The following is a 24,743-nucleotide window of genomic DNA, read 5'->3' on the forward strand; positions in this document are numbered from 1 at the left end:
CGGGGGGAGGGGGGGAACCCCAGTAAAAACCGGCTGAGAGCCCTAAAGCGGTGACACGGCGCGACAGGGACGGAGCTGGCCCGAGGAGGACTCAGAAGAGGAAGGCTTTCTTCTTCAGCTCGTTGCGCTTCCACAGGGCCAGCTTGCCGAACTCCTCCGGCGACATCTCGAACACCTTCAGGAAATCCTCGGGGGACAGGTGGCGCTGCGGGGAGGGGACACAGCATGGTGACACAGCGCAGGGACCCCCCGGGACCCCCCCAGCCTGGCACAGCCCCCACCTCCAGCCTGGTCCTGTCCACGCCGGGCGGGAGCTTCACGCGGCCTCGGTTCGTCACCATCAGCATCTCATAGGGGTAGATCTGCAGGGGGGGGGACATGGGGCTGTGAGACCCTCCCCGGGCTCCATCAAAGCCCTCCCGACCCCTGCCAAGCCCCCAGCCCCCTCACCTTCTGCTCCAGCATGCTGGGCAGGGAGTTCCCTCTGTCCATGCGCCCGCGCTGGCCGTTCTGGGGGGGCAAAGCCTGAGGTCAGCCCGGCCCCCCGCCCCCCAATTCCACCCTCCTGAAGCCGAGCAGAGGTGAGGGGCTCCAGCCTGGGGGTGCCAGAGCCTCCCTCCCCCCTCCAGGGACCGTCCCCGAGGTGGCCCCGGTGGCCGTGGCCCCTCCCCCCACGTCACCGTCTCGCTGGGTCTCGGTGTCCGCGGCCAGGTGAGCTCTTACCTGCAGGGCTGGACAGGGAGAGGAGGGGGCTCAGCCTGGGGACCCCGCTGAGCCCGGGCTTGCGCCACCACTCCCAGTCCCTGGGGACACACCCACACCTCCCAGGGCACCCCCACATTCCCAGGAACATCCCCTGGGACACCCCCACATCTCCAGGACACCCCCACATCCCTCCAGATAATTTCAGAATCCCCAGGACACTCCCACACTCCCAGAACACTCTCACATCCCCAAAACACTCCCACATCCCTGCAGGACATTCCAGCACCCCCAGGACACCCCCACACTCCCAGGGACACCCCCATACCCCTGGGACAACCCCAGGACACCTCCACTTCCCCAGAACATCCCCAGGACACCCCCAGGTCCTCAGGACACCCCCAGGACACCCCCAGATCCCCAGGACCCCCCCACTCCCTGCCCGGCCCTCACCAGGGCTGCCCTTCTCGCTCCCCGCCGAGCCGAACTCTGCCGACTGCAGCTGCAGGGGGACAGGGACAGGGTCACAGGGGTGACCCCAAACCCCTGAGCGGGCTGGGGGCACCCCCGGCAGGGTGGGGGGACAGCTGAGAGCTGCTTACCCGGGTGAGGGTGCTCCGGCCGGAGGCGGGGAGGGAGGAGCTCTTGGAGCTCGTGTGGAGGGCTGGGAGAGAGGCAGAGACCGTCAGGGACCTTTGGGGACATTCAGGGACAGGCGGGGACAGGCAGGGATGGGCAGGGATAGGCAGGGGCGTTCAGGGACCTTTGGGGACATTCAGGGACAGGCGGGGACGGACAGGGATGGGCAGGGACCATCAGGGACCACCAGGGATGGGCAGAGACCATCAGGGACCTTTGGGGACCTTCAGGGACGGGCAGAAATGGGCAGGGACAGTCAAGGACCTTTAGGGACAGGCAGGGATGGGAAGGGACATTTAGAGATAGACAGGGATGGGCAGAGACTGCCAGGGATGGACAGGGACCATGAGGGACCTTTAGGGACCTTAAGGGACAGACAAAAACACACCACAACAAACAAGGACAGGCAGGGATGGGCAGGGACCTTTAGGGACAGGCAGGGACAGGCAGGAACCATCAGGGACCACCAGGAATGGGCAGAGACCATCAGGGACATGTAGGGACCTTAAAGGACAGGTAGGGACAAGCAGGGACAGACAGGGACAGGCAGGGACATTTAGGGATGGGCAGGGACAGGTAGGGATGGGCAGGAACCATCAGAGATGGGCAGGGATGGGGCAGGGACCATCAGGGACATTTAGGGACAGACAGGGATGGGCAGGGACCTTTAGGGACATTTAAGGCAGGCAGGGATGGACAGGGATGGGCAGAGACCATCAGGGACCTTCAGGGACAGGCAGGGATGGTCAGGGACGAGCAGGAGTGCAGACAGGCAATTGGGGGGTGCAGGCAGGATTTGGGATGTACAGGCAGGATTTGAGACGTGCAGACAGGATTTGGGGGATAGAAGGGGGTGCAGGTGGGATTTTGGGGGATTTGGGCATGCAGGCACCCAGAGATGAGGAGGGAAAGGGCCGGCGTTCAGACGATCCCACTCACACGTGTGGAAAGGCGTCCGGTCCGGCAGCGAGCGAGTTTTCCTCCGGATCGGGAGCGACTTCTCCATCTCCTCCTTCAGGATCAGCTTCCCGAGGTTGGAGGTGACCTGGGAACCGAGGGACACCCGTTGGGATCGGTGCCAGCGCACCCCCAGCCCCTCAGAGCTGCCGCCCCGCCCCTGACCTTGCTCAGCTCCTGCCTCTGGAGCTCCCGCAGGTTCTTCATCTCCTCCGTCAGATCCTCATCCTCCTCCTCCCCTCTCTTGGATGCCATCCGCCTCCTCCACTCCGTCTCTGCGGGAAGAGGGATGTTCCAGCCATTCCCAGCCCCCCCTGGGGGCTCCAGGAGGGAAAACCCCTCTGGTCCCACCTACCCACGACGGCCAGCGACGGCGGGCGGGGCCAGTAGTCGGTCTCGATCTTGGCGGGCTGGTTGGGATCCGGGGGCTGCGCCGCCGGGAATTTGGAGGATTCGATGATCAGGTCCTCTATGAGATGCTTCCCGTGGTGGGCACTGGAATGGTGGTCTGGGGGCACAGGGAGGGTGAGGCAGCAGCCCGGGGTGCCCCATCCCATGGGATGGACCCCCCCACACTCACCTTTCTGCCGGTAGATCGGGGGCTTCTTGTAAATGTTGAGCTCTGTGGTGTCGGTCTCTGGGAGAAAAAAGGGATTTGGGGTTGGGAACTCATGGGAACTCAAGGGATTGGGAATGGGAGCTCATGGGATTGGGAGCTCATGGGGTTGGGAATGGGAACTCATGGGAATGGGATTGGGAACTTGGGGGGTTGGGAATGGGAACTCATGGGAATGGGATTGGGAACTTGGGGGGTTGGGAATGGGAACTCATGGGAATGGGATTGGGAACTTGGGGGGTTGGGAATGGGAATTTGTGGGGTTGGGAGCTCATTGCGCTGGGAATGGGAACTTGTGGGGTTGGGAATGGGAACTCAGGGGATTCGGAATGGGAGCTCATCGGGCTGGGAATGGGAACTCCTGGGATTGGGAGCTGATGGGGTTGGGAGAGGGAGCTCATGGGATTGGGAACTCATGGGGTTGGGAATGGGAGCTCATGTGGTTGGGAACCAGAGCTTATGGGGTTGGGAATGGGGTTTGGGAATGGGAACTCATGGGAATGGGAACTGATGGGGTTGGGAGAGGGAGCTCATGGGGTTGGGAACCGGAGCTTATGGGGTTGGGAATGGGAGCTCATGGGAATGGGAACTGATGGGGTTGGGAATGGCAGCTCATGGGAACAGGAGCTCATGGGAATGGCAATGGGAGCTCATGGGGTTGGGAACGGGAGCTCATGGGGCTGGGAATTGATGGGTTTGGGAAGAGGCTCCAGGACCCCGTGTCTGGCTCGGGCAGCGCTGGGGTCCCGCTCTGGGGGGCCGGGGCCGTTACCGGGCCGGTGGAAGTGCTGGACGCTGCTGCGGGTGGGGGCTGGGCCCTGGCGCGAGGGGGGCAGCGGGGTGCTGCTGGGGGGGCGGCTCTCCAGCCACTCCCGGATGACCTGCGGGAAAACAGGATGGGGGTCAGCGAGACCCCTCCCCAATCCAGCACCGCCCCCTCCTCCCACAGCCCAGCAGAGCCGGTACTCACCTCTGGAGATGGAGGAGGAGACATGGATTTGGGAGACAGGGAGCGCTGCAGAAGGCAAGGAGATAATTAATTTTAATTCTTTTAAAATGTCTTTTAATTTATTTTATTTTATTTTAATTTTATTTTTATTGTTATAATTTATTATGTTATTTATTATCCCATTTTAATTCATTTTATTTTATTTTAATTTTATTTTTATTGTTATAATTTATTATGTTATTTATTATCCCATTTTAATTCATTTTATTTTATTTTAATTTTATTTTTATTGTTATAATTTATTATGTTATTTATTATCCCATTTTAATTCATTTTATTTTATTTTAATTTTATTTTTATTGTTATAATTTATTATGTTATTTATTATCCCATTTTAATTCATTTTATTTTATTTTAATTTTATTTTTATTGTTATAATTTATTATGTTATTTATTATCCCATTTTAATTCATTTTATTTTATTTTAATTTTATTTTTATTGTTATAATTTATTATGTTATTTATTATCCCATTTTAATTCATTTTATTTTATTTTAATTTTATTTTTATTGTTATAATTTATTATGTTATTTATTATCCCATTTTAATTCATTTTATTTTATTTTAATTTTATTTTTATTGTTATAATTTATTATGTTATTTATTATACAATTTTAATTCATTTATAATTTATTATTTTATTTAATTCTATTTTTATTACTTTTATTTTAATTTAAATTTATTTTAAAATTAATTTTAATTAATTTAATGTTTTTTACTGAATTTTAACTATTTTAATAACCTCCACAAACTGTTACAAATGATGATGAATTTTAATCAACTTTAGATATTTTTGTGCTAGAATTTTTTTTCTATTATTCTAGAATTGGATTCCAGCTCAGTGATCCTTCTATCCAGGTGGGATTCTCCCAAAAAAACCCTCAGGAAATTCCCCCTCACCTCCCGGCTCCGGGGCAGCTCCACGTGCTCCATGAGCGAGTAGGTGAAATGGGGTTCGTAGATCATCAGGTCGGGGCGCTCGATGTCCAGGATCGCTTTGTCCTTGGGGATGGCAGCCAGGTCCTTGTAGCCCAGGACCTCGTTGTCCATTTTGGCCTGGAAAGGAGGAAAAACGCCATCATTTGGGGTGCAGAAGGGAATTTTTTATGAGGTCCTCGTAGCCCAGGCCCTCGTTGTCCATTTTGGCCTGGAATGAAGAGAAAATGCCTTCATTTGGGGTGCAGAAGGGAATTTTTTATGAGGTCCTCGTAGCCCAGGCCCTCGTTGTCCATTTTGGCCTGGAATGAAGAGAAAATGCCTTCATTTGGGGTGCAGAAGGGAATTTTTTATGAGGTCCTCGTAGCCCAGGCCCTCGTTGTCCATTTTGGCCTGGAATGAAGAGAAAATGCCTTCATTTGGGGTGCAGAAGGGAATTTTTTATGAGGTCCTCGTAGCCCAGGCCCTCGTTGTCCATTTTGGCCTGGAAAGGAGGAAAAACTCCTTCATTTGGGGTGCAGAAGGGGATTTTTGGGAATGGGGAGGATTCACATCCTCCAAGGCCGTGCCAGGGGGATGGAGGGGGTTTGGGGTGGTCACATCCCGACCCCAGGGATTTAGGGATGAGGTGGGAAGGTGGGAAAGGTTCTTACCACGATGCTGGAGGGAGAGCCAGGAACGCTGGATCCGCGGGAAGAGCAGACGCTCCCAGGGGAGGTCAGAGGCTGCTGGATGGAAAAGGGGGGATTTCAGCCCAGGAAGGGGCTCGGGGGTGTGCTCGGGGAGGGGGGCAGGGGACACCCCTGTGCCCACGGAGTCCAGATTCCTTGGGATGGGCGTTTCTGATGGGCGCGGGCCGGCAGGGGACAGCGGGGAGGTGACAGCGGCTTGGCCAGGACACGCTGCCGCCCGTTGTCCATTTTGGCCTCAAATGAAGGGAAAATGTTTACATTTGGGGCAAAAAAGGAAATTTTTTACGAGTTCCTTGTAGCCCAGGACCCCATTGTGCATTTTGGCCTGGCATGAAGAGAAAATGCCTTCATTTGGGGTGGAGGTGACAGCGGCTTGGCCAGGACACGCTGCCGCTAGATGGTGCTGCCAGGCTGGGCTGGGGACGAGGAGGAGGAGGAGGAGGAAGGCAGGGTCCTGCTCACAGCAGCCCATGCCCTTGGCCCCCAGCCCCGTGTGCCCTCCCTGCGTGCAGGGCTCCCCCTTCTCCCACACCCTGCCAGGACCCTCAGCACCCCACCTGGACCCCCAGCACCTTTCCTGGACCCCCAACACCCTTCCTTGGACCTCCCAAACCTTCTCTGGACCCCCAGCACCTTTCCTGGACCCCCAACACCCTTCCCTGGACTTCCCAAACCTTCTCTGGACACCCAGTACCTTCCCAGACTCCAGCACCTTTCCCGGACCCCCAGCACTTTCCCTGTACCCCCAACACCCTGCCCGGACCCCCAGCACTCTTCCCTGGGCCTCCAAAACCTTCTCTAGACACCCAACACCCTGTTCTGTACTCCCAGACCTTTTCCCACACCCCCAGCACTTTCTCTGTACCCCCAATGTCCTTTCTTGGACCCCCAGCACCCTTCCCTGGACCTCCAGAACCTTCTCTGGACCCCCAGCACCCTGTTCTCTATCCCAGCACCTTCCCCAGACTCCCAACACTTTTCCTGAATCCCAGCACCTTCCCTGGACCCCCAACACCCTCCTTGGACCCCCAAGACCTTCCTTGAACCCCCAACACCCAGTTCTGTACCCCCATCACATTCCCAGACCCCCAGAACACTGTTTTGTACCCCCAGCATGCAGTTCTGGACCCCCAACATCCTCCTTGGACCCCCAGAACACTGTTCTGTACCCCCAGCATGCAGTTTTGTACCTCCAGCACCCAGTTCTGGACCCTCAGCACCCTGTTCTGGACCCCCATCACATTCCCAGACCCCCAGAACCCTGTTCTGGGCCCCCAATACCCAGTTTTGTACCTCCAGCACCCAGTTCTGGACCCTCAGCACCCTGTTCTGACCCCCAACACCCTCCTTGGACCCCCAAGACCTTCCCGGACCCCCAGAGCCCTTCCCCAGCCCCCCTCACCTTCTGCAGTCTTTCCATTCAGCTGTGGGCTGGCAGGGCTGTGTCAGTCACAGGCTCCTGTGGGGACAGCGGGGCTGTGGGCACTGCCAGGGTGGGCACGGAGCCCCCCAGGTGGGGGTCCCATCTCCCACCGCCCTCCTGGCACGGGCTGAGCCCCGCACGCCCCACACCGGGTGGCACGTCCCCACTGCCAAACATCGCTGTGCTGGCAGCAGGACGCGCCTGCCGGGAGATGCCACTGTGCCCCAGGCAGGGACAGGGAGGGACAGGCGAGGGACAGGCAGGGAACAGGCAGGGGCAGGGAGGGGACAGGCAGGGGCAGGGAGGGGACAGGCGGGGACAGGCAGGGGACAGGCAGGGGCAGGGAGGGGACAGGCAGGGACGGGAAGGGGACAGGCGAGGGACAGGCAGGGACAGGCAGGGACAGGCACAGGCAGGGGACAGGCAGAAACAGGGAGGGGACAGGCGAGGGACAGGGAGGGGACACCGCACTCACCGCTGCCTCTGTGGCTCCACATCCCTCTGGGCGCCGACGCCGGGCTGGGGCTCGGGTGTTCCCTCTGCAGGGAGAGGACAGAGCTGGCAGTGACTCGCAGGGCGAGTGGGGGACAAACCTCCCCTTGTCCCCACGCTGTCCCCCGTGCCCGCTGCGTGTCCCTGCCCGGTGGCTGCTGACGGTGCTGGCGAGCGGAGCGGCGGCAGTGTCGCCCTTTTGTCCCGCGGCCTCCAGAAGGCTCCAGCGGCAGCGGGACGGGCTCGGCCCCCCGGAGCCCCCGGGGCTCGGGCCCGGCCGCTCTCTAAAGCCACAATGCCGCGCACAAAGGGGAAAATTCCCCATTCTGCTCCGAACTTCTCCTTTCAGAAAGGAGGGAGTTGGGAAAACTCGTGCGGGCCGGGCGGTGACAGCGACAGCGCCAGCAGCGCAGGTAGCTCCGGCCCTGAGCCCCAACCCTGCAGAGCACGGGGGTGGCACCGCCTTTGGGGACACCAACCCCGCTGTCCCCCAGCCCCGCGAGCGCAGAACTCGCTCCCGTGGGAAGCGGAGATGGAGCAGGAGCAGATCCGAGAGATCCCGGAGCATCCTCGGGCTGCCGGAGGAGGGGGCCCTGCCCGCAGCTCCGCGTCCCCTCCCTGGAGACCCCCCCGCCACTAAGAACCCCCAGATTTGTCCCTGGCACCGGGTTTAGCGCGGTGACCCCCACCCCCAGCACCTCCCCGCCCTCCCCGGGGACCGGGACCGGTGGGGTGGGCACCCCCGGAGCGGCACAAGGCTGGCATTGTCCGGGCGGGCACAGCCCTGAGCTCACACTTTCCAACGCCGGAGCCAGCCTTGCCCCCCGCCTCCGGTCGCGCTCCGGGGCGCTCGGGACACCGGCGGGGCCGCGGTGACAGCGAGCAGATGGAGGCGATGGCGGAGAGCGGGAGCAGAGGGAGCGGCGGGAGGGTGGGTGCGGGGCCGGCGGGGAAGGAAAACAAACCCGAGCCGGGGGTGCGGAGAGACGCCACAAAACTGGCGAGGGGTGCCAGGCCTGCACAACCACCTCGGCCACGGTGCCCCCCCCCCCCCCCCCCCCCGCGCTCTGGGGACGCGGGGACAGCTTATCAGGCGCAGGCAGGGAGCCACCGCCCCGATGGCAGCCGCGTTCCCCATGGCAACCTCCGATCTCCCCGCGGATCCGCGGCCAGGTCCCCCGCGTGGCCCGAGATAAGGGCGGCTCGGCTGTTTGGGATTTTCCTGGCCAGGAGAGCGAGGGGGAGCGGGGACAGGAGGTGGGGGGGACGCAGCGTGTCCCCCTCCCAGGGAGATGCTGAGGGGACGCACGGCGGGGAGAGAAAAGGGCTGGGCAGGGAGCGTGGGAAGAGGGAGAGAGGTGGAGGGAGGAAGGAAGGATGGATGGATGGACGGACGGACAGGACACGTGCGGGCGGGGCTCACCGGGATGGAGGGGTGCCGCTCGCCCCCCCGTGAGGGGGAGCCAGGGCTGTGCTGCCGCGGGAAGAGGCCGGTTCCCTCCTCCCCACCCCGAGGAAATCCGGATTTGACTTTTCGCAGCCGCCAAAGCCATCAGCGCCCGGCCCCGGGCCAGGGGCCAGGCCGTGAGAACCCCCCCACGGCCCGTGGGGGAGCGGGAGGGGACCCCCCAGCCTTCCTCCATCATCCTCCTCACCCTCCCTTCCCTGCCCGTGCCACCGTGTGCCCGAATTGCGGCGCGGCTGTCGCGGCTCGCGGCCAGCAGCGACAAGGGGGGGACACCCGGGGTCACAAGTTCCCTGAACAGACGGTTCCCGCCAGTCCTGGGAACGGTGTCCGGTGCTTCCCAGCGCGGCCCAGCCCAGCCCCGGCCTCCTCCTCCTCCTCCTCCTGCTGCTGCTCCTCCTCCCACCACAACCTCCAAACAAACAGCGCATCGAGGCCCGGAGCATCCTCCCCGCTCACCGGGGAAACCGAGGCACCGCCACACGCGGGGCCCCACCGGCAACCTGATCGCGACAGCGACGAGCCACGGGCAGCTCGTGGGTCCCCGACCCGCGGCCCGCCGGTGTCCGGTTCCTCCTTTGTCCTGTTTCTGCCGCTGCCATCCCCGCCGGGCCAGCGGCAGCGAGCCCGTGGCTATCGATCGCTCCCCTGCCGCTGCCCGGGCACCGCGGTGGCCTCAAAAGCCACCAGCTGCCACCCCCGGGCGTTTTTCCCTGGCTGGGATGGACCTGCCGCGGGCACGGGGATGCTCCGTGCCTCAGTTTCCCTGGATGGAAGGTGGATGGGGAGGGGAGGGGGGAATAACAACAATCCGCCCACCCCATCCCGGAGCGGATGGAGATGAAGGAGGCATTTCCACCTCCTCGCTTCCTCCCATCCGCGGAATCTGGGCCAACGCAGCCGTCCCCCTGCCCTGCCAGGAGGCTCCGAGCCCCGCAGAGAGTGGGGAGACATGACCTGAACCCCAAAACTCCCTGGGATGGGGGGGGCTCCTTGCCCGGCCCCCCTGCCCCGATGGCCACCCCACAGCCCGCTCTGGGCCGCGCCTCACGTGGCTCGTAATCTGGGATTAAAGTGGGATTAGCCTGCTCATCCCGCACGCGGAGGGACCCGCTGGGGATGTGTGAGCAGGCCGCGCCCTCCAGGGCTCCACTGGGGGTTTGGGGGCGACCCCGCACCCCAAAAACCCCCCCCGGTTCTGCCAGCCCTGGGCCCGGCCCCACGGCACGCCCAGCATTGGGTACCCCGGGGTGGGGGCCTGGGCACCCCAAAACCGCACCTGGGGGCACTCAGGGGGGTTCACACCTGACAGGATAGCCGGGAGGTGGCCTGGGGTCCCGAGGGGGCAGGTGGTGGCCCTGGAATGAGCCCAGCCTGGCCACCCCCCTGAGTGCCCACAGCAGGAGCTGAACCCCCCCAGACAGTTCCATCCGCGGCCAAGACATGGGGGGGACACCCCAAATTCTCCCCCTAAATCACCCCCCGATGCTCCGTGGAGGTGGGGAGGAGGGGATTTCGCCCCTCCGGGCTCTGCCAGGGGGGTTGGGGAGCCCCAAAATCCCGTGTCCGTGGCAAAAGCTCGACCACCACAGCCAGGGAGCATCAAACCCTTCCCGGGGGGGTGGGATTGGGGGGTGCCCCCCCAGCAGCAGCTCTGAGACCCCGCAAATTCACTCCTCAGGTGGGGCAGGGCAGGGCTGGGCTGTCCCGGCCTCCTCGCTCGGCATCCACCGTGCCCGTGGCGATGTCCCCGGGGAAGGGGCACAGGGAGGTCCCGGGGGGCGCTGCGAGCGCTGTGGTGCCGCCGGGGGGGACGAGGTGGGCGACAAAATGTGGGGCCCCCCGGAGCCCCCCCCCCGCCCCGGGAGCGGCGGCACCGAAAAAGCGACGGGAAAACGGAGAGCGACCCCCCTCGCACCCCACCCCCCCACGCCAGCCGTGTCCCCAGCCCTGTCCCCGTCCCTGCCGGCCGCTCACTCACCTAAGGCCGGGGACACCGCATCCCTCCGGCCGCGGGGGGATGCCCTGCGCTCGCTCGGCCCCCGACTGGCGCTGCCGGGGCTGCGGCGCATCCGAGAGCGGGGCGCGGGCGGGCGAGCGAGCCTATCACCCCCCGGCAGCCCCGGCCCCGATAACCGCGCCTGGGCGGCGTGCGGGGGAGGTTGCGTGAGCGCTGCTGGGAGGGTGGAGGAGTGCGTGGCTCCCGGGGGGGGTGGTGGCCGCGTGGGTGCCGCTCGCCCGTCCCCAGCTCGCTGCTGGCTCAGTCCCTTTCCCAACAAGAGGAGAATTAGCCGGCATCATGACGAAGCAGTATTGGCTGCCGCTCCTCCCGCTCGCCCGGCACAAAGAGGGAGGAAAACAGGAATAACCCGGCCTGTGCCGCTGCCAGGGGCAGTCCGGAGCCCCGGCACCCCCCCAGCCCCCGCTGGGCACCGGGCGCGGCAGCCCCCGCTCCCCCCGCAGCCTCTCGGAGGGATTTTGGCACCCCCAGCCCCTCTCGGGGGGGGTGCTGAGCGCCTCACGGGGCTGCGGCAGCGTGGGGAGCGGGGCTGGAGATGGCACCTGCCGCCCAAGTCGACCCCCAGGCTGGGTCTGGGGGTGCTGCACCTACCCCTCCCTGCCCCGGGAGGGGAAATCCAGCGGGAATTTCCATCCGCGGGACTGGCGCAGTCCAGGGAGGGGTGGCAGGTGCTGGGAATCTGCCAAAACCGAGCGCTGGGCTCTGGCCGTTGATGCCCCCCACGCCCCAATCCCCCCACCACGCCTTGGGGGTCGCGGTCTAGCCCCGGTTCTGGGGAAGGGCTGGGCAGGGCAGGGTGGCTGCGGCCACCTCCATCCCTCTGGAGCCTCTCTGAACGTCATCCCGGTGTCCCGGCATCCGGCACGGGAGCGGAGCCGCGGCCGGACCCCGCCGGGGGCGGCGGGGCTGCGTTGGTGCCGCAGCGCCGGGATCCGGAGTCTATTCCCGGCTCTGTGTGGGAGCGCTGCCTGGTGACAGCAGCTCCCTTTCTGGGGCTCCTCCTCGCTGCTTCTGCTCTTCGCTGCCTCAGTTTCCCCCCACCCGGCTCAGGAAAGGGTTGCTGGACCCCTCGGGATGCACATCTGGGGGGAGATGGACACGCAGGGGGAGGCAGAACCTGGGGTGTGTCCGGGGATGGAGCCCGGGGTGCACATCTGGGGGAAACACACCCAGGGCTGCACATCTGGGGAGGATGCAGGCCCGGAGGTGAACATCTGGCAGGGGTACACCCCCAGGGGGATTCACACGCGTGTCCTTCAGCGCCAGGGCCGGCCTGCCTCGCCGGAGCATCCCGGCCCGGCCTCCGCCACGCCGCCCTCCCCCCGCACCCGGGGGGCTCCGCCGGCCCCCGCCGCCCCCCGGGGCCATGCCCGTGAATCATCGAGGCTGCGGCCGCCTCTCCCCCGCCACTAACCCAGTTTCTCAAGCATGAAGACGATCGCAGCGGCTGCTCGGCGGCTGCCACCTGCGCCCGGGGGCTGCTCGGGCTCCTGACCCGGCCGTGGCACCGCCGCCCGGCCCAGCGCTCCGGGGGTGCCCTCGGGGACGGCGGGAGGAGTTTGGGGGCGTCCTGATCCGTCTCCAACCCGCAGCGCCCCATCCACCCACCCACAGCCGAGCCCGGCCCCGCTGGGTCACCCCCGGCCCCGCCGCGCCCTTCAGAGCCCGGCCCGGCGCAGGAGATGCCCGGGGGTGCCGGGGTGGGGGGCAGGGGGTCAGGCCCTACCTTCAGGGGAGCCCATGGCCCGCCGCAGGCTGCGCTGCCGGTCCGCCGGGAGCCATCCCCGCGCCGAGCATCCCCTCCCGCCCCTGCGCCGCAAGCACGTTGCCACAGCGACCGCCCCCCGCCCGCCGCAGCCCGGGATGGGCACCGGGGAGCTGCGGGAGCGGCCTCGGGGCTCGCCGGGAGCTGCAGGGTGGGAAGGAGAGGCCTCGGGCTTCGGCAAGGGGTGGAGGAGGTGCAGGAGCATCCTGGGGAGTCACAGGGGGATGAGAGGGCAGGACAAGCCTGTGGACACAGAGGGATGGAGGAGTGCAGCGGCATCCTTCGGCCTCAGTGAGGGATGGAGGAGTTCAGGATAATCCTCTGGATTTAATGTGGGATAGAGGAGGTGCAGGACAATCCTCTGGATGCTCAGAGGGATGGAAGGAGTGCAAGACAAGCCTGTGGATTTTGTGAGGGATGGAGGGAGTGCAGGACAATCCTTTGGCCTCACTGAGGGATGAGGAAGGGCAGGACAATCATCTGGATTTAGAGGGGGATGCAGGACGTGCAGGGGCATCCTTTGGCTTCACTGAGGGATGGAGAACACGCAGGACAAACCTCTGCACACACAGAGGGATGGAGGAGGTGCAGGACAATCCTCTGAATGCACAGAGGGGTGGAAAGAGTGCAAGACAATCCTGTGCATTTAGTGAAGGATGGAGGAGGTGCAGGAGTACCCCTTGGCCTCAGTGAGGGATGGAGGGAGTGCAGGACAGTCCTGTGGATTTAGTGAGGGATGGAGGAGTGCAGGGGCATCCTTTGGCCTCACTGAGGGATGGAGAACGTGCAGGACAAACCTCTGGACACACAGAGGGATGGAGGAGTTGCAGGACAATCCTCTGAATGCACAGAGGGGTGGAAAGAGTGCAAGACGGGATGGAGAACACGCAGGACAAACCTCTGCACACACAGAGGGATGGAGGAGGTGCAGGACAATCCTCTGAATGCACAGAGGGGTGGAAAGAGTGCAAGACAATCCTGTGCATTTAGTGAAGGATGGAGGAGGTGCAGGACAATCCTCTGAATGCACAGAGGGGTGGAAAGAGTGCAAGACAATCCTGTGCATTTAGTGAAGGATGGAGGAGGTGCAGGAGTATCCCTCGGCCTCACTGAGGGATGAGGGAGTGCAGGGGCATCCTTCAGCCTCACTGAGAGAGAGAGAATGTGCAGGATAAACCTCTGGATTTAGTGAGGGATGGAGGAAATGCAGGAGCCTCCTTCAGCCTTCACAGAGGGATGGAGAACATGCAGGACAATCCTCTGGGTGCTCAGAGGGGTGGAAGGAGTGCAGAACAATCCTGTGCACACACACAGGGATGTAGGAGGTGCAGGACAATGCCCTGGACACACACAGGGATGCAGGAGGTGCAGGAGCATCCCTTGGCATCCCCACCCTGCGGGATGTGCCCAAGGAGCATTCCCACATTCCCAGGGGGACACAACCCCTGTGCCCCTCTGTGCAGGAGCTGCCTGACCCCAAACCTCCCCCAGCGCCTTCCTGCAGGGCTCCGAGGAGCCCGGTGACCTCCAGGCTGTGGGGGCTGGCCTGGACACGCCCCAGGGGACACCAGCCCTGTCATCCCACAGTGGCACCCCCTGTCCAGCTCATGGCACCTCTGTGCTGTGACTGGAGGGCAAGGACAGGGGGTTTGGGCTGGCAGGGGGTGGCACCCAGCACCTCTGCAGCCAGGGGGGCTCTGGGGGAGGTGCCCTCGACCCCCCCAGGGCACCCCCAGCCCCTGGGAAAGGCTGGCAGCAGACTCCCTCCAGGGCACTTCCTGCACAGAGCACATTCCTGTCCCCCCGCCCAGGTCTCACCTCAAAAAACAAGAAAGAAGCCGTGCCAGGGTTTTTTCCTCTCTCCTTCTCCAGCCATAATTAAAAAGGACTCACCCTTCTGAGCCCTTTCTATCCTGGGAGGTCGAGAAGAAAGAGAGAGGAGGAAAGGGAAAAACCCTGAGAGAAAGGAGAGGAAGGGCTTGGGAAGGAGGAGAGAGAGGAGGGAAGAAAAAGGGGACAGGGGAAGAATTAAAGCAGAGATGACACCAAGGGAACTCCTCTGCCTTTGAAGCTTTGGCTAAATTGGGGAAGGGGTGGCAGGGGCAGGGAGGGTGCGGACCCAGCCTGCTCCTTTCTCAAAACCTTCTCCTTTCAAGAAGGTCTCGAATTCCTGCAGGAACAAGGAGCCGGGGCTGTGGGGGCGGAGGAGAACGGGAGGGGAAGAATAAAATCACGGCGGCCGCTGGGCTGACTCCGGCCGCGCACCCGGGCAGCGGCGCCGGGGCTCTGCCCGCCCTGACTGCGGGTGCTGCGTTTCCCTCATGGTTTAGAGCTCCACTGAACTCCAGGTTTTGGGATTTTCTGCCCCCCAGCCCAGCCGGGTGTGTCGGGCCGGGGAGAGCCCCGGTTCGGGAATTTGGGCACCCCCAGGGTCCGGCTGCCGCCTCCGGGGCATTGGCACAGGAGAAGGCGATTGTGGGGTCGGGGGGCTTCTTCTCCTTCTCTTCTCCACCCTCCGGCTCTAGGGGACTCCCAGCGCCACGCTGTCTCCTCGCCACCGGCCGCCCGTGCCCAGCCCGATGCCCCCGGGCAGGGCGGTGCCCGCAGCCCCCCCGCTCCACGGAGCCCTCCCCGGGCCGGGGAGCTGGGGCAGGACGAGGGGACGGGGGAGGTGGGCTCGGCTTGGGGGGTCCCCACCTGCCCCCGCCCCAACCCTCGGGCGCACCTCGGGGACAGAGGGGTTTTGTCACCCTCTGGTGCCACCAGGTGCCAGCGCAGCCCCTCACCCGCCACAGGAGGGTCTCAGGCGCTGCTCCAGCGCTGGGAGGCTCTGGGGACCCCCGCCCCTCGCAGTCCCGCAGGGGGAGGCCGGGGATCCCCCAGGCACCCTTTGCTGGCTAGGGAGGTGTTAAATACCTGATAAATCCGCGGCAGGGAGCTGGGGAACCCGGGGGGGGGGGCTGCTCCAGCGCTGGGAGGCTCTGGGGACCCCCGCCCCTCGCAGTCCCGCAGGGGGAGGCCGGGGATCCCCCAGGCACCCTTTGCTGGCTAGGGAGGTGTTAAATACCTGATAAATCCGCGGCAGGGAGCTGGGGAACCCGGGGGGGGGCCAAACTGCCCTGGGGGGGGGGTCCCCGAGGGGCAGCACAAGGGAGGGGGGCCCGTTCAGAGCTCACCTGCCTTCGCACTCATGCCTCAGTTTCCCCCCCGGAGAGGCGGGAGCAGCGGGGAGCCCACCCCCCATCCGCAGGACGGTGGGGGGCCAGATTCCTTAAAACCAACCCAAATTAACCACCCCGGGCCAGGAATTCAGCCCAACACCATTTTGCAGCCCCCCAAACGGGGCAGGGCCCGGTTCTGGAGACCCTCCCCTCCGAAACCCCCCTGATCCCGGGGGGCGATTGATGGACGTGGAGCCGCCACCGCCCCCGGGATGTGCCCGGAGGTCTGAGCATCCCCCGGGGGTGCAGAGTGGCGTTACCCCCCCCCTCACTGCCCCAAGCGGGGGTTCAGGTCCTCACTGGGACACCCGGGGGGCTCCAGTGCCCCCTCAAATCCCGGCCAGGTCAGTGGCACCCCATCCTGTCCCTCTAATCCCCCTCTGTCCGGGGTGGGGGGCAGCTCTGGCCCCCAAATCCAGGGTGCGGGGTGCTCCCGCAGCCCCCCCGCAGCAGCACGGGGATCCAGGAGTGCAAAATGTGCTTTATTTGGGAATGACACCACCACCACCACCAGCTGCTGCTGCTGCCTCCTGGCACCTGGAAGGGAAGGAGGAAAAGGGTTTTGGAAAAGTGACCCCGCTGTGGGGTCGGAGCCGCCCCCAGGGTCCGTGGGGACCCGGGCTCGTCCCCCCAACCCTCACCTGGATGGAATTCCCGTCATTTCTTGGCCGCTGCTTTCCTGCCCCGGCCGGCTCCGCGTCCCTGCGGGAAAGGGGAGGGGGCTGAACGCGGGGGGAGCCCCCAAATCTGCGCTTCGCCCCCGTTTTTGGGTCCAGCGGCTGCTGCCCGTCACACACCAACCCTTCCCCGCCCCCCCAAAACCCCCGGCCCGTTATCCCGAGGGATTTGAGGGGGGGACAGGGGACACCCCGATCTGCTCCTACCTTGGCCGGGGGGGGACCCGCGGGGGCGAGGCTGTTCCTGCTCGGGAGAGAAGGGGGGGTTGGGATTGGGGTCCCGGCCAGGGGGACCCCCCCATCCCAGGGTTTCATACTCACGGCTCCTCCTCCTTTTCCCGCTTCCTTTTCTACAGGAGAGAGAAAGAGATGGAGGGTGGGGACTCTTCCTCCCCCGAGGATGAAGGCCGCGGCTCATCCCCGTAACAGAGAGGAATTTGGGGTGCCCGCCCCCCTTTCCCGAGCCAAGGGACCCCAAAACCCCTCCGGCCCTACCCCTCAGGTGCTGACCTTGGCAGTGCTGCCCTTCTGGGCACCTGAGCCCTTGGGGGGCTTCTTGGGGGCCTCCTCTGCTGCTTCCTCTTCCTCCTCCTCCTCCTCCTCCTCCCCCGACGTCAGGTCCATGACTGCGGGAGAGGCTGGCTGAGCACCCGGACCCCGCTGGGGGGGCCGGGGGACCCCAATACTCACGGGACACACAAGGGGGGTTCAGGGGATGGGGGACACCCCAATACTCATGGGACACGTGGGAGGAACGACATCCTGATACTCCCTGGACACATGGGGGGGTCAGGGGGACCCCGATACTCACTGGACATGCAGAGGGGGGTCAGGGGACACCCCGATACTCCCAGGACACATGGGGGTGTCAAGGGGACCCCGATACTCACTGGACACGTGCTGGCCGCTGATGAAGAGGGGGCCGGAGCCGGCTCGCAGGCGGAAGGTCACCGGGGGGGTCAGCTCCACTCCGGCCAGCGAGGCCTGGGAAATGGGGGAGGAAACAATTCCTGGCAGCCCCCCGGGACAGCAGCAGCCCCCAGACCCCTCCCCAGGTCAGGAGCCCCCCAGGTCAGCCCCCCGGAGCCCCCCGGGCACTCACCGTGGGCAGCACCGAGGGTTTCAGCGTGGCCAGCGGCACCGGGGCGCGGCTGTCGCCGTCCTCGGCCACCACCTCCAGCACGTGGAACTCATCCCGGGCCGCCTCCCCCAGGCACACCTGGGCAGCAGGAAAGCGGGGAACCCCTCAGACACCCCCGAAATGCAGCCTGCACCCCCCCTCTGGGGTTTTTGGGGGTGAAGGCAACCCCTGCCCAGCCAGAACACGGAATTCATCCCTAGGTGTGATGCCCTGGGGGGGGGGTCCCCGAGGGGCAGCACAAGGGAGGGGGGTCCGTTCAGAGCTCACCTGCCTTCGCACTCATGCCTCAGTTTCCCCCCCGGAGAGGCGGGAGCAGCGGGGAGCCCACCCCCCATCCGCAGGACGGTGGGGGGCCAGATTCCTTAAAACCAACCCAAATTAACCACCCCGGGCCAGGAATTCAGCCCAACACCATTTTGCAGCCCCCCAAACGGGGCAGGGCCCGGTTCTGGAGACCCTCCCCTCCGAAACCCCCCTGATCCCGGGGGGCGATTGATGGACGTGGAGCCGCCACCGCCCCCGGGATGTGCCCGGAGGTCTGAGCATCCCCCGGGGGTGCAGAGTGGCGTTAACCCCCCCCTCACTGCCCCAAGCGGGGGTTCAGGTCCTCACTGGGACACCCGGGGGGCTCCAGTGCCCCCTCAAATCCCGGCCAGGTCAGTGGCACCCCATCCTGTCCCTCTAATCCCCCTCTGTCCGGGGTGGGGGGCAGCTCTGGCCCCCAAATCCAGGGTGCGGGGTGCTCCCGCAGCCCCCCCGCAGCAGCACGGGGATCCAGGAGTGCAAAATGTGCTTTATTTGGGAATGACACCACCACCACCACCAGCTGCTGCTGCTGCCTCCTGGCACCTGGAAGGGAAGGAGGAAAAGGGTTTTGGAAAAGTGACCCCGCTGTGGGGTCGGAGCCGCCCCCAGGGTCCGTGGGGACCCGGGCTCGTCCCCCCAACCCTCACCTGGATGGAATTCCCGTCATTTCTTGGCCGCTGCTTTCCTGCCCCGGCCGGCTCCGCGTCCCTGCGGGAAAGGGGAGGGGGCTGAACGCGGGGGGAGCCCCCAAATCTGCGCTTCGCCCCCGTTTTTGGGTCCAGCGGCTGCTGCCCGTCACACACCAACCCTTCCCCGCCCCCCCAAAACCCCCGGCCCGTTATCCCGAGGGATTTGAGGGGGGGACAGGGGACACCCCGATCTGCTCCTACCTTGGCCGGGGGGGGACCCGCGGGGGCGAGGCTGTTCCTGCTCGGGAGAGAAGGGGGGGTTGGGATTGGGGTCCCGGCCAGGGGGACCCCCCCATCCCAGGGTTTCATACTCACGGCTCCTCCTCCTTTTCCCGCTTCCTTTTCTACAGGAGAGAGAAAGAGATGGAGGGTGGGGACTCTTCCTCCCCCGAGGATGAAGGCCGCGGCTCATCCCCGTAAACAGAGAGGAATTTGGGGTGCCCGCCCCCCTTTCCCGAGCCAAGGGACCCCAAAACCCCTCCGGCCCTACCCCTCAGGTGCTGACCTTGGCAGTGCTGCCCTTCTGGGCACCTGAGCCCTTGGGGGGCTTCTTGGGGGCCTCCTCTGCTGCTTCCTCTTCCTCCTCCTCCTCCTCCTCCTCCCCCGACGTCAGGTCCATGACTGCGGGAGAGGCTGGCTGAGCACCCGGACCCCGCTGGGGGGGCCGGGGGACCCCAATACTCACGGGACACACAAGGGGGGTTCAGGGGATGGGGGACACCCCAATACTCATGGGACACGTGGGAGGAACGACATCCTGATACTCCCTGGACACATGGGGGGGTCAGGGGGACCCCGATACTCACTGGACATGCAGAGGGGGGTCAGGGATTGGAGGGGACCCCGATACTCACTGCACATGCGGGGGGGTTCAGGGGGTGGGGGGACACCCCGACACTCACTGCACACATGGGAGGTGGGTCAGGGGACACCCCGATACTCACTGGACACATGGGGGGGGTCAGGGGGACCCCGATACTCACTGGACATGCAGAGGGGGGTCAGGGGACACCCCGATACTCCCAGGACACATGGGGGTGTCAAGGGGACCCCGATACTCACTGGACACGTGCTGGCCGCTGATGAAGAGGGGGCCGGAGCCGGCTCGCAGGCGGAAGGTCACCGGGGGGGTCAGCTCCACTCCGGCCAGCGAGGCCTGGGAAATGGGGGAGGAAACAATTCCTGGCAGCCCCCCAGGACAGCAGCAGCCCCCAGACCCCTTCCTGGGACAGCAGCAGCCCCCAGACCCCTCCCCAGGTCAGGAGCCCCCCAGGTCAGCCCCCCGGAGCCCCCCGGGCACTCACCGTGGGCAGCACCGAGGGTTTCAGCGTGGCCAGCGGCACCGGGGCGCGGCTGTCGCCGTCCTCGGCCACCACCTCCAGCACGTGGAACTCATCCCGGGCCGCCTCCCCCAGGCACACCTGGGCAGCAGGAAAGCGGGGAACCCCTCAGACACCCCCGAAATGCAGCCTGCACCCCCCCTCTGGGGTTTTTGGGGGTGAAGGCAACCCCTGCCCAGCCAGAACACGGAATTCATCCCTAGGTGTGAGGTGTTTCTGGGGGGTTGGGGTGTATTTTTTTGGGTTTTAGGAGCTTTTTAGTGGGTATTTCTTTGGTTTTGGGGTTTTTTTTTGGTGGGGTGGGGGTATTTTTGGGGCTTTTGGGAGGTTATCGGGACCCCTCGCAGCACCTGGCACGGGACCCTCAAGGATTTTTGGGGGGCAGCGGGGTGAGCACGACCCCTCTTCTGCCCCCATCCCCAGGGATTCATCCCCCAAAAAACGGGGATGCCCCAGGAATTTGGGGGGCTGAGGGACGCAATCACCTCCTCCCTGCCCGCCACCACCTCTCCGACATCCCGATTAATTAATTAATTAATCCAGGAATTAATCCCAGGCAGTGGGAAGAACAAACCCCCCTTAACCGCCTCGCAACACCCCCGGGTTTTTGGGTTTTTTGAGGTATTTTTGGGGGGTTTTAGGTTTTTTTTTACGGGGGTATTTTAGGGGTTTTTTGGGGGGTATTTTTTGGGTGGTATTCTTTTAGATTTAGGGTTTGTTTTTTTTTTTTAGGGAAGTATTTTTTGGGATTTTGGGGTATTTTTGGGGTATTTTTTAGGGTTTTGTGGAGGGCTTTAGCGTTTTTTTTTTGGAAGGTATTTTTTAGGGGTTTTCGGGGTTTTTTTGGGGGGCATTTTTTAGGGTTTTGGGGGAGGTATTTTTTGGGTCTTAGGGTTGTTTTTTTTTTGGGGGGGGGGGTATTTTTTGGGGTGACGCACCGTGCGCAGCACCAGCTGCTGCTCGCAGTGCCAGTCCTCGGTCACTCGGAAGGTGCAGGAGCTCCTGGCGCTGCTCAGCTCGCACCCTGCGGGGACAGGAGGGCTCAGGAGGGGACAGAGCCACGCCTCGGGGGGGTCCCCGACAGGGGGGACACCCCGGGGTGGGGCGGGGGTGGCACTCACCCCAAAGGACGGACACGGGTCTGTCGGAGCCGCTGTCGGTGCTGTCGGTGAAGGACATGGCTGGGGGGGGAGACAGGGCCTGGGGGGGACACGCAGAGCTGTAGGACCCCAAAATTTCGGGACCCCAAAATTTCTCCCCGAAATGGCCCAAAACACTCACCCAAAGCAGCACCGCAGTTCTCAGCGCCAGGGGAACCCCACAAACAGCGGGGCCGCCCCCCCGCGGCACTTATGGGGTCGCAGAGACCCCGCCCACCCCCCCCCGGAGCAATTAGGCGGCAGCCGCGCTGTTAATTAGTTAATTACCCCCTTCAGCTGGGGGTGCTAATGAGCGAGGGAGCCCCAGCAGCCCGCACGCTGTGACAGGTCACCGTGTGGTGACATCCCTGCTGGTGGCCCCACCCTGAGTGTCCCCGGGTGTCCCCGTGCCCTGGGTGTTCCTCGACGTCACCTGTGTCCCCTCCCTGCCACCCCGTGCCCTTCGATGTCACCTGTGTCCCCTCCCTGTCACCCCGTGTTCTCCTGTGACCCGTCACGTCACCCGTGTCCCCCCGTGCTGTCCCGTGTCCCTCGATGTCACCTCGTGTCCCTATGCCCCGCGTGTCCCCTCCATGTCCCCGTGTGTCCCCCACCCTACGTGTTGTCCTGTGCCCCTCCATGTCACCCCGTGGCCCCCTGTCCCTCTGTCCCCTCGTCCTGCATGTCCCCTCGTGTCCTGCGCCCCCCGTGTTGTCCTGTGTCCCTCGATATCCCCCCCACGTCACCCCGTGTCCCCCCGCCCCACGTGTCCCGTCTACTGGGAGCACTGGGGGGCCTTGCTGAGAGGGGAGTCACAGATCTGGGGGTCCCTGCCCTGGGGTCCCTGTCCTCGCAGAGGGGTCTCAGATTTGGGAGTTCCAACTTCGGGGTCCTGGGGGGGTCACAGAGCTGAGGGGTCCCAGCTTTGGGGGATCCCAGTCCTATGGGGTCCCAGTTCTGGGGGGTTCCCCCAATCCAGGAGAGTCCCATTCCTGGGAGGGGATCCAGCTTTTGGGGGGTCCCAGATTTGGGGGTCCCTGTCCACAGAGGAAGGTCCCTGTCCTGGCAAGGAGGTTCCAGATTTGGGGGTTCCAACTTTTGGGGTCCCTGTCCTGGGGGGGGGACACAGTGCTGGGAGGGGATCCAGGTTTTGGGGTGTCCCAATTTTGGGAGGTTCCCCCAATCCAGGAGGGTCCCAGTGCTGGGAGGGGATCCAGGTTTTGGGGGGGTCTCAATCCCGACAGAGGGGTCCCAACCTTGTCCCCTGGGAGGAGGGGAACCCCAAAAAGAAGCAAACCCCCAGAACAGGAAGAGAGGAACCCCAAGGGCAGGAAAAACCCCATAAAAGCGGCAAGAAAACCCCCAAAAGGGGGAGGGGGGGGTCCCCGAAATGGGGTGGGGGACCCCCCCGGGGGGACATTTGTCCCCAGGAGGTGACCCAGCTGTCCCTGCTGCTGCCCAGCCCCGCGTGGAGCTGGCCTGGGCCATGAAGGCGCATCAGCACGCCCAGGTCTACTTCAACGTGAGTCTGGGGGCTCCGCGGGTTTTGGGCTGGGGTTTTTGGGGTTTTGGGGTGTCCCGGCTGACGCTCAGCCCCCCCGCCCCCCCCTGCAGCTGATCTCCTCCGTGGAGCCCAAATTCCTGAAGCTCACCAAGGTGGACGAGCGGATCTACGCGGAGTTCCGCGGCGCCTTCCGGGACCTGCGCGTCGACGTGCTGGACCCCGAGGAGCTCAAATCCGAGGCGGCCAAGGCGGTGGGGGGCGTTTGGGGGGTTCAGTGGGGTTTCCCCCCGCTTTTAGTGGGGTTGGGGTTTCCCCCCAAGGCTGTGTTTGGGGTTTTATTGGGATTTTGGGGTGCTGAGGGTGTTTTTATCCCCCCAGAAATGCTTTGAGGGGATGGTGAAGGATTTCAACTACGGGGCCAAGGCTGTGTGTGGGGTTTGGGGGGGTGTTTATTGGGATTTCCCCCCTTTTTAGTGGGATTTCCCCCTTTTATTGGGATTTTGGGGCGCTGAGGGTGTTTTTAACCCCCCAGAAGTGGCGCCCGTTCTGCCTGGCCTTCGAGGGCGTGCTGGAGGATTTCAACTTTGGGGCCAAGGCTTGGGTGGGGTTTGGGGAGTTTTAGTGGGATTTCCTCCCTTTTTAGTGGGATTTCCCCTTTAGTGGGATTTTGGGGTGCTGAGGGTCTTTTTATCCCCCCAGAAATGCTGCCTCTGCTTTGAGGGGATGGTGAACGGTTTCAGTAAGGGGTCAAGGTGGTGTGTGGGGTTTCCCCCCTTTTTAGTGGGATTTCCCCCCTTTTTAGTGGGATTTCCCCCCTTTTTAGTGGGATTTCCCCCCTTTTTAGTGGGATTTCCCCCTTTATAGTGGGATTTCCCCCTTTTTAGTGGGGTTTCCTCCCTTTTTAGTGGGATTTCCCCCTTTTTTAGTGGTGTTTCCTCCCTTTTTAGTGGGATTTCCCCCTTTTTAGTGGGGTTTCCTCCCTTTTTAGTGGGATTTCCCCCCTTTTTAGTGGGATTTCCCCCCTTTTTAGTGGGATTTCCTCCCTTTTTAGTGGGGTTTCCTCCCTTTTTAGTGGGATTTCCCCCTTTTTAGTGGGGTTTCCCTCCTTTTTAGTGGGGTTTCCTCCCTTTTTAGTGGGATTTTCCCCCTTTTTAGTGGGATTTCCCCCTTTTTTAGTGGTGTTTCCTCCCTTTTTAGTGGGATTTCCCCCTTTTTAGTGGGGTTTCCTCCCTTTTTAGTGGGATTTTCCCCCTTTTTAGTGGGATTTCCCCCTTTTATTGGGATTTTGGGGCACTGAGGGTCTTTTTGTCCCCCCAGAAGTGGCACCCGTTCTGCCTCAGCTTGGAGGGCACGGTGAAGGATTTCAACCATGGGGGCCGAGGCCGTGTGTGAGATTTGGGGCGGTTTTATTGGGATTTTGGGGCGCTGAGGGTGTTTTTTGTCCCCCCAGAAGTGGCGCCCGTTCTGCCTGGCCTTCGAGGGCGTGGTGGAGGATTTCAACTTCGGCACGCTGCTGCGCCTGGACTGCCGCGGGGAGTACTCGGAGGAAAACACCATTTTCGGTGGTTTTGGGGGGCGGGGGGCCGGGGGGGACCCCGCAGCCGCAGCTGATCCCTGTCCCGCTTTTTGCAGCCACCAGGATCCAGTTCCTGGCCATCGAGATCGCCCGGAACAGGGAGGGCTGCAATGACGAGGTGCACAGGAGAGGCAGGGAGGGAACGGCCGGATGAGCGCGGGACACGGGAAGGGAGCAGGGAGAGCAGCAGAGGGAGGAATGCTGCAAGGACTTCGGTGCATCCTGAAAGAACTCAATAGATCCTGAAAGGATTGAATAGATCCTGAAAGAATCCAATGAATCCTGAAAGAATTGAATAGATCCTGAAAGAATTCAATAAATCATGAAAGGACTTTGGTAAATCATGAAAGAATTCAATAAATCCTGAAAGAATTCAATAAATCATGAAAGAATTAAATAAATCCTGAAAGAATTCAATGAATCCTGAAAGAATT

The 24,743-nt window shown here is 62.8% G+C and overlaps 4 protein-coding genes across 7 annotated transcripts in view; 1 reads left to right on the forward strand and 3 right to left on the reverse strand.

Annotated features, from left to right (window-relative positions):
• Positions 1 to 8,402, reverse strand: part of DMTN (dematin actin binding protein) — a 9,217-nt gene extending 815 nt beyond the window's left edge. Inside the window, exons 1-17 of the mRNA XM_041490628.1 lie at positions 8,261 to 8,402; positions 7,450 to 7,513; positions 6,954 to 7,010; positions 5,513 to 5,587; positions 4,824 to 4,979; positions 3,885 to 3,929; positions 3,687 to 3,795; positions 2,879 to 2,935; positions 2,654 to 2,806; positions 2,464 to 2,573; positions 2,281 to 2,386; positions 1,305 to 1,366; positions 1,156 to 1,204; positions 724 to 731; positions 451 to 510; positions 282 to 362; positions 1 to 205 (exon numbers count right to left, since the gene is read on the reverse strand). The exon at positions 1 to 205 is cut by the window's left edge and continues 2 nt beyond it. Coding sequence (XP_041346562.1) covers positions 92 to 205; positions 282 to 362; positions 451 to 510; positions 724 to 731; positions 1,156 to 1,204; positions 1,305 to 1,366; positions 2,281 to 2,386; positions 2,464 to 2,573; positions 2,654 to 2,806; positions 2,879 to 2,935; positions 3,687 to 3,795; positions 3,885 to 3,929; positions 4,824 to 4,979; positions 5,513 to 5,587; positions 6,954 to 6,971 — 1,203 coding nt within the window. The 5' untranslated portion in view covers positions 6,972 to 7,010; positions 7,450 to 7,513; positions 8,261 to 8,402 and the 3' untranslated portion in view covers positions 1 to 91. The remainder of the gene's footprint in view (positions 206 to 281; positions 363 to 450; positions 511 to 723; positions 732 to 1,155; positions 1,205 to 1,304; positions 1,367 to 2,280; positions 2,387 to 2,463; positions 2,574 to 2,653; positions 2,807 to 2,878; positions 2,936 to 3,686; positions 3,796 to 3,884; positions 3,930 to 4,823; positions 4,980 to 5,512; positions 5,588 to 6,953; positions 7,011 to 7,449; positions 7,514 to 8,260) is intronic.
• An 8,012-nt stretch (positions 8,403 to 16,414) lies between these two features.
• LOC121365989 (nucleoplasmin-like) lies at positions 16,415 to 18,038 on the reverse strand. Its single transcript, XM_041490639.1, has 8 exons — positions 18,023 to 18,038; positions 17,717 to 17,859; positions 17,505 to 17,598; positions 17,125 to 17,240; positions 16,936 to 16,964; positions 16,822 to 16,858; positions 16,579 to 16,639; positions 16,415 to 16,474 (listed from the first exon to the last, which is right to left on the reverse strand). The coding sequence occupies exons 1-7, from the start codon at positions 18,036 to 18,038 to the stop codon at positions 16,595 to 16,597; spliced, it is 480 nt and encodes a 159-aa protein (XP_041346573.1). The 3' UTR covers positions 16,415 to 16,474; positions 16,579 to 16,594.
• A 506-nt stretch (positions 18,039 to 18,544) lies between these two features.
• NPM2 (nucleophosmin/nucleoplasmin 2) lies at positions 18,545 to 21,948 on the reverse strand. Of its 4 annotated transcripts, XM_041490646.1 has the most exons (11): positions 21,693 to 21,948; positions 21,614 to 21,635; positions 21,212 to 21,252; positions 21,029 to 21,114; positions 20,055 to 20,171; positions 19,813 to 19,906; positions 19,256 to 19,371; positions 19,066 to 19,094; positions 18,952 to 18,988; positions 18,709 to 18,769; positions 18,545 to 18,604 (listed from the first exon to the last, which is right to left on the reverse strand). In XM_041490646.1, the coding sequence occupies exons 1-10, from the start codon at positions 21,868 to 21,870 to the stop codon at positions 18,725 to 18,727; spliced, it is 765 nt and encodes a 254-aa protein (XP_041346580.1). In that variant the 5' UTR covers positions 21,871 to 21,948; the 3' UTR covers positions 18,545 to 18,604; positions 18,709 to 18,724. The 4 variants fall into 4 exon arrangements, with proteins under 4 accessions (XP_041346580.1, XP_041346583.1, XP_041346582.1 ...); XM_041490649.1 differs by lacking the exon at positions 21,693 to 21,948 and having other exon boundaries at positions 21,212 to 21,290; XM_041490648.1 differs by lacking the exon at positions 21,693 to 21,948 and having other exon boundaries at positions 21,212 to 21,290; positions 21,372 to 21,635.
• A 656-nt stretch (positions 21,949 to 22,604) lies between these two features.
• On the forward strand, positions 22,605 to 24,730 carry PBDC1 (polysaccharide biosynthesis domain containing 1). The gene is made up of 4 exons (XM_041490650.1): positions 22,605 to 22,751; positions 22,844 to 22,984; positions 24,184 to 24,295; positions 24,366 to 24,730. Exons 1-4 carry the CDS (start codon positions 22,620 to 22,622, stop codon positions 24,461 to 24,463), a joined length of 483 nt encoding a protein of 160 aa, XP_041346584.1. The 5' UTR covers positions 22,605 to 22,619; the 3' UTR covers positions 24,464 to 24,730.
• Positions 24,731 to 24,743: the final 13 nt, after the last annotated feature.

This window comes from Pyrgilauda ruficollis, unplaced genomic scaffold, assembly GCF_017590135.1.
Source record: "Pyrgilauda ruficollis isolate IOZ18807 unplaced genomic scaffold, ASM1759013v1 scaffold125, whole genome shotgun sequence".
Taxonomy (NCBI): Eukaryota; Metazoa; Chordata; class Aves; order Passeriformes; family Passeridae; genus Pyrgilauda; species Pyrgilauda ruficollis.

Excerpts from the sequence above, each read along its gene's own strand:
- LOC121365989 (XM_041490639.1), bottom strand. Across the intron at positions 17,599-17,716 it reads AACCCTCGGTGCTGCCCACG|GCCTCGCTGGCCGGAGTGGA; the intron begins GTGAGTGCCCGG and ends CCCATTTCCCAG. Across the intron at positions 17,241-17,504 it reads CAGCGGCCAGCACGTGTCCA|TCATGGACCTGACGTCGGGG; the intron begins GTGAGTATCGGG and ends CCTCTCCCGCAG.
- NPM2 (XM_041490646.1), bottom strand. The coding sequence starts at position 21,870 with ATGGAGGGGCACAGGACAACACGTAGGGTGGGGGACACACGGGGACAT. Across the intron at positions 20,172-21,028 it reads AGCAGCTGGTGCTGCGCACG|GTGTGCCTGGGGGAGGCGGC; the intron begins GTGCGTCACCCC and ends CCTGCTGCCCAG. Across the intron at positions 18,770-18,951 it reads CGGGTCCCCCCCCGGCCAAG|GGACGCGGAGCCGGCCGGGG; the intron begins GTAGGAGCAGAT and ends CCTTTCCCGCAG.
- PBDC1 (XM_041490650.1), top strand. The coding sequence starts at position 22,620 with ATGGGGTGGGGGACCCCCCCGGGGGGACATTTGTCCCCAGGAGGTGAC. Across the intron at positions 22,985-24,183 it reads AATCCGAGGCGGCCAAGGCG|AAGTGGCGCCCGTTCTGCCT; the intron begins GTGGGGGGCGTT and ends TTGTCCCCCCAG. Across the intron at positions 24,296-24,365 it reads GGAGGAAAACACCATTTTCG|CCACCAGGATCCAGTTCCTG; the intron begins GTGGTTTTGGGG and ends CGCTTTTTGCAG.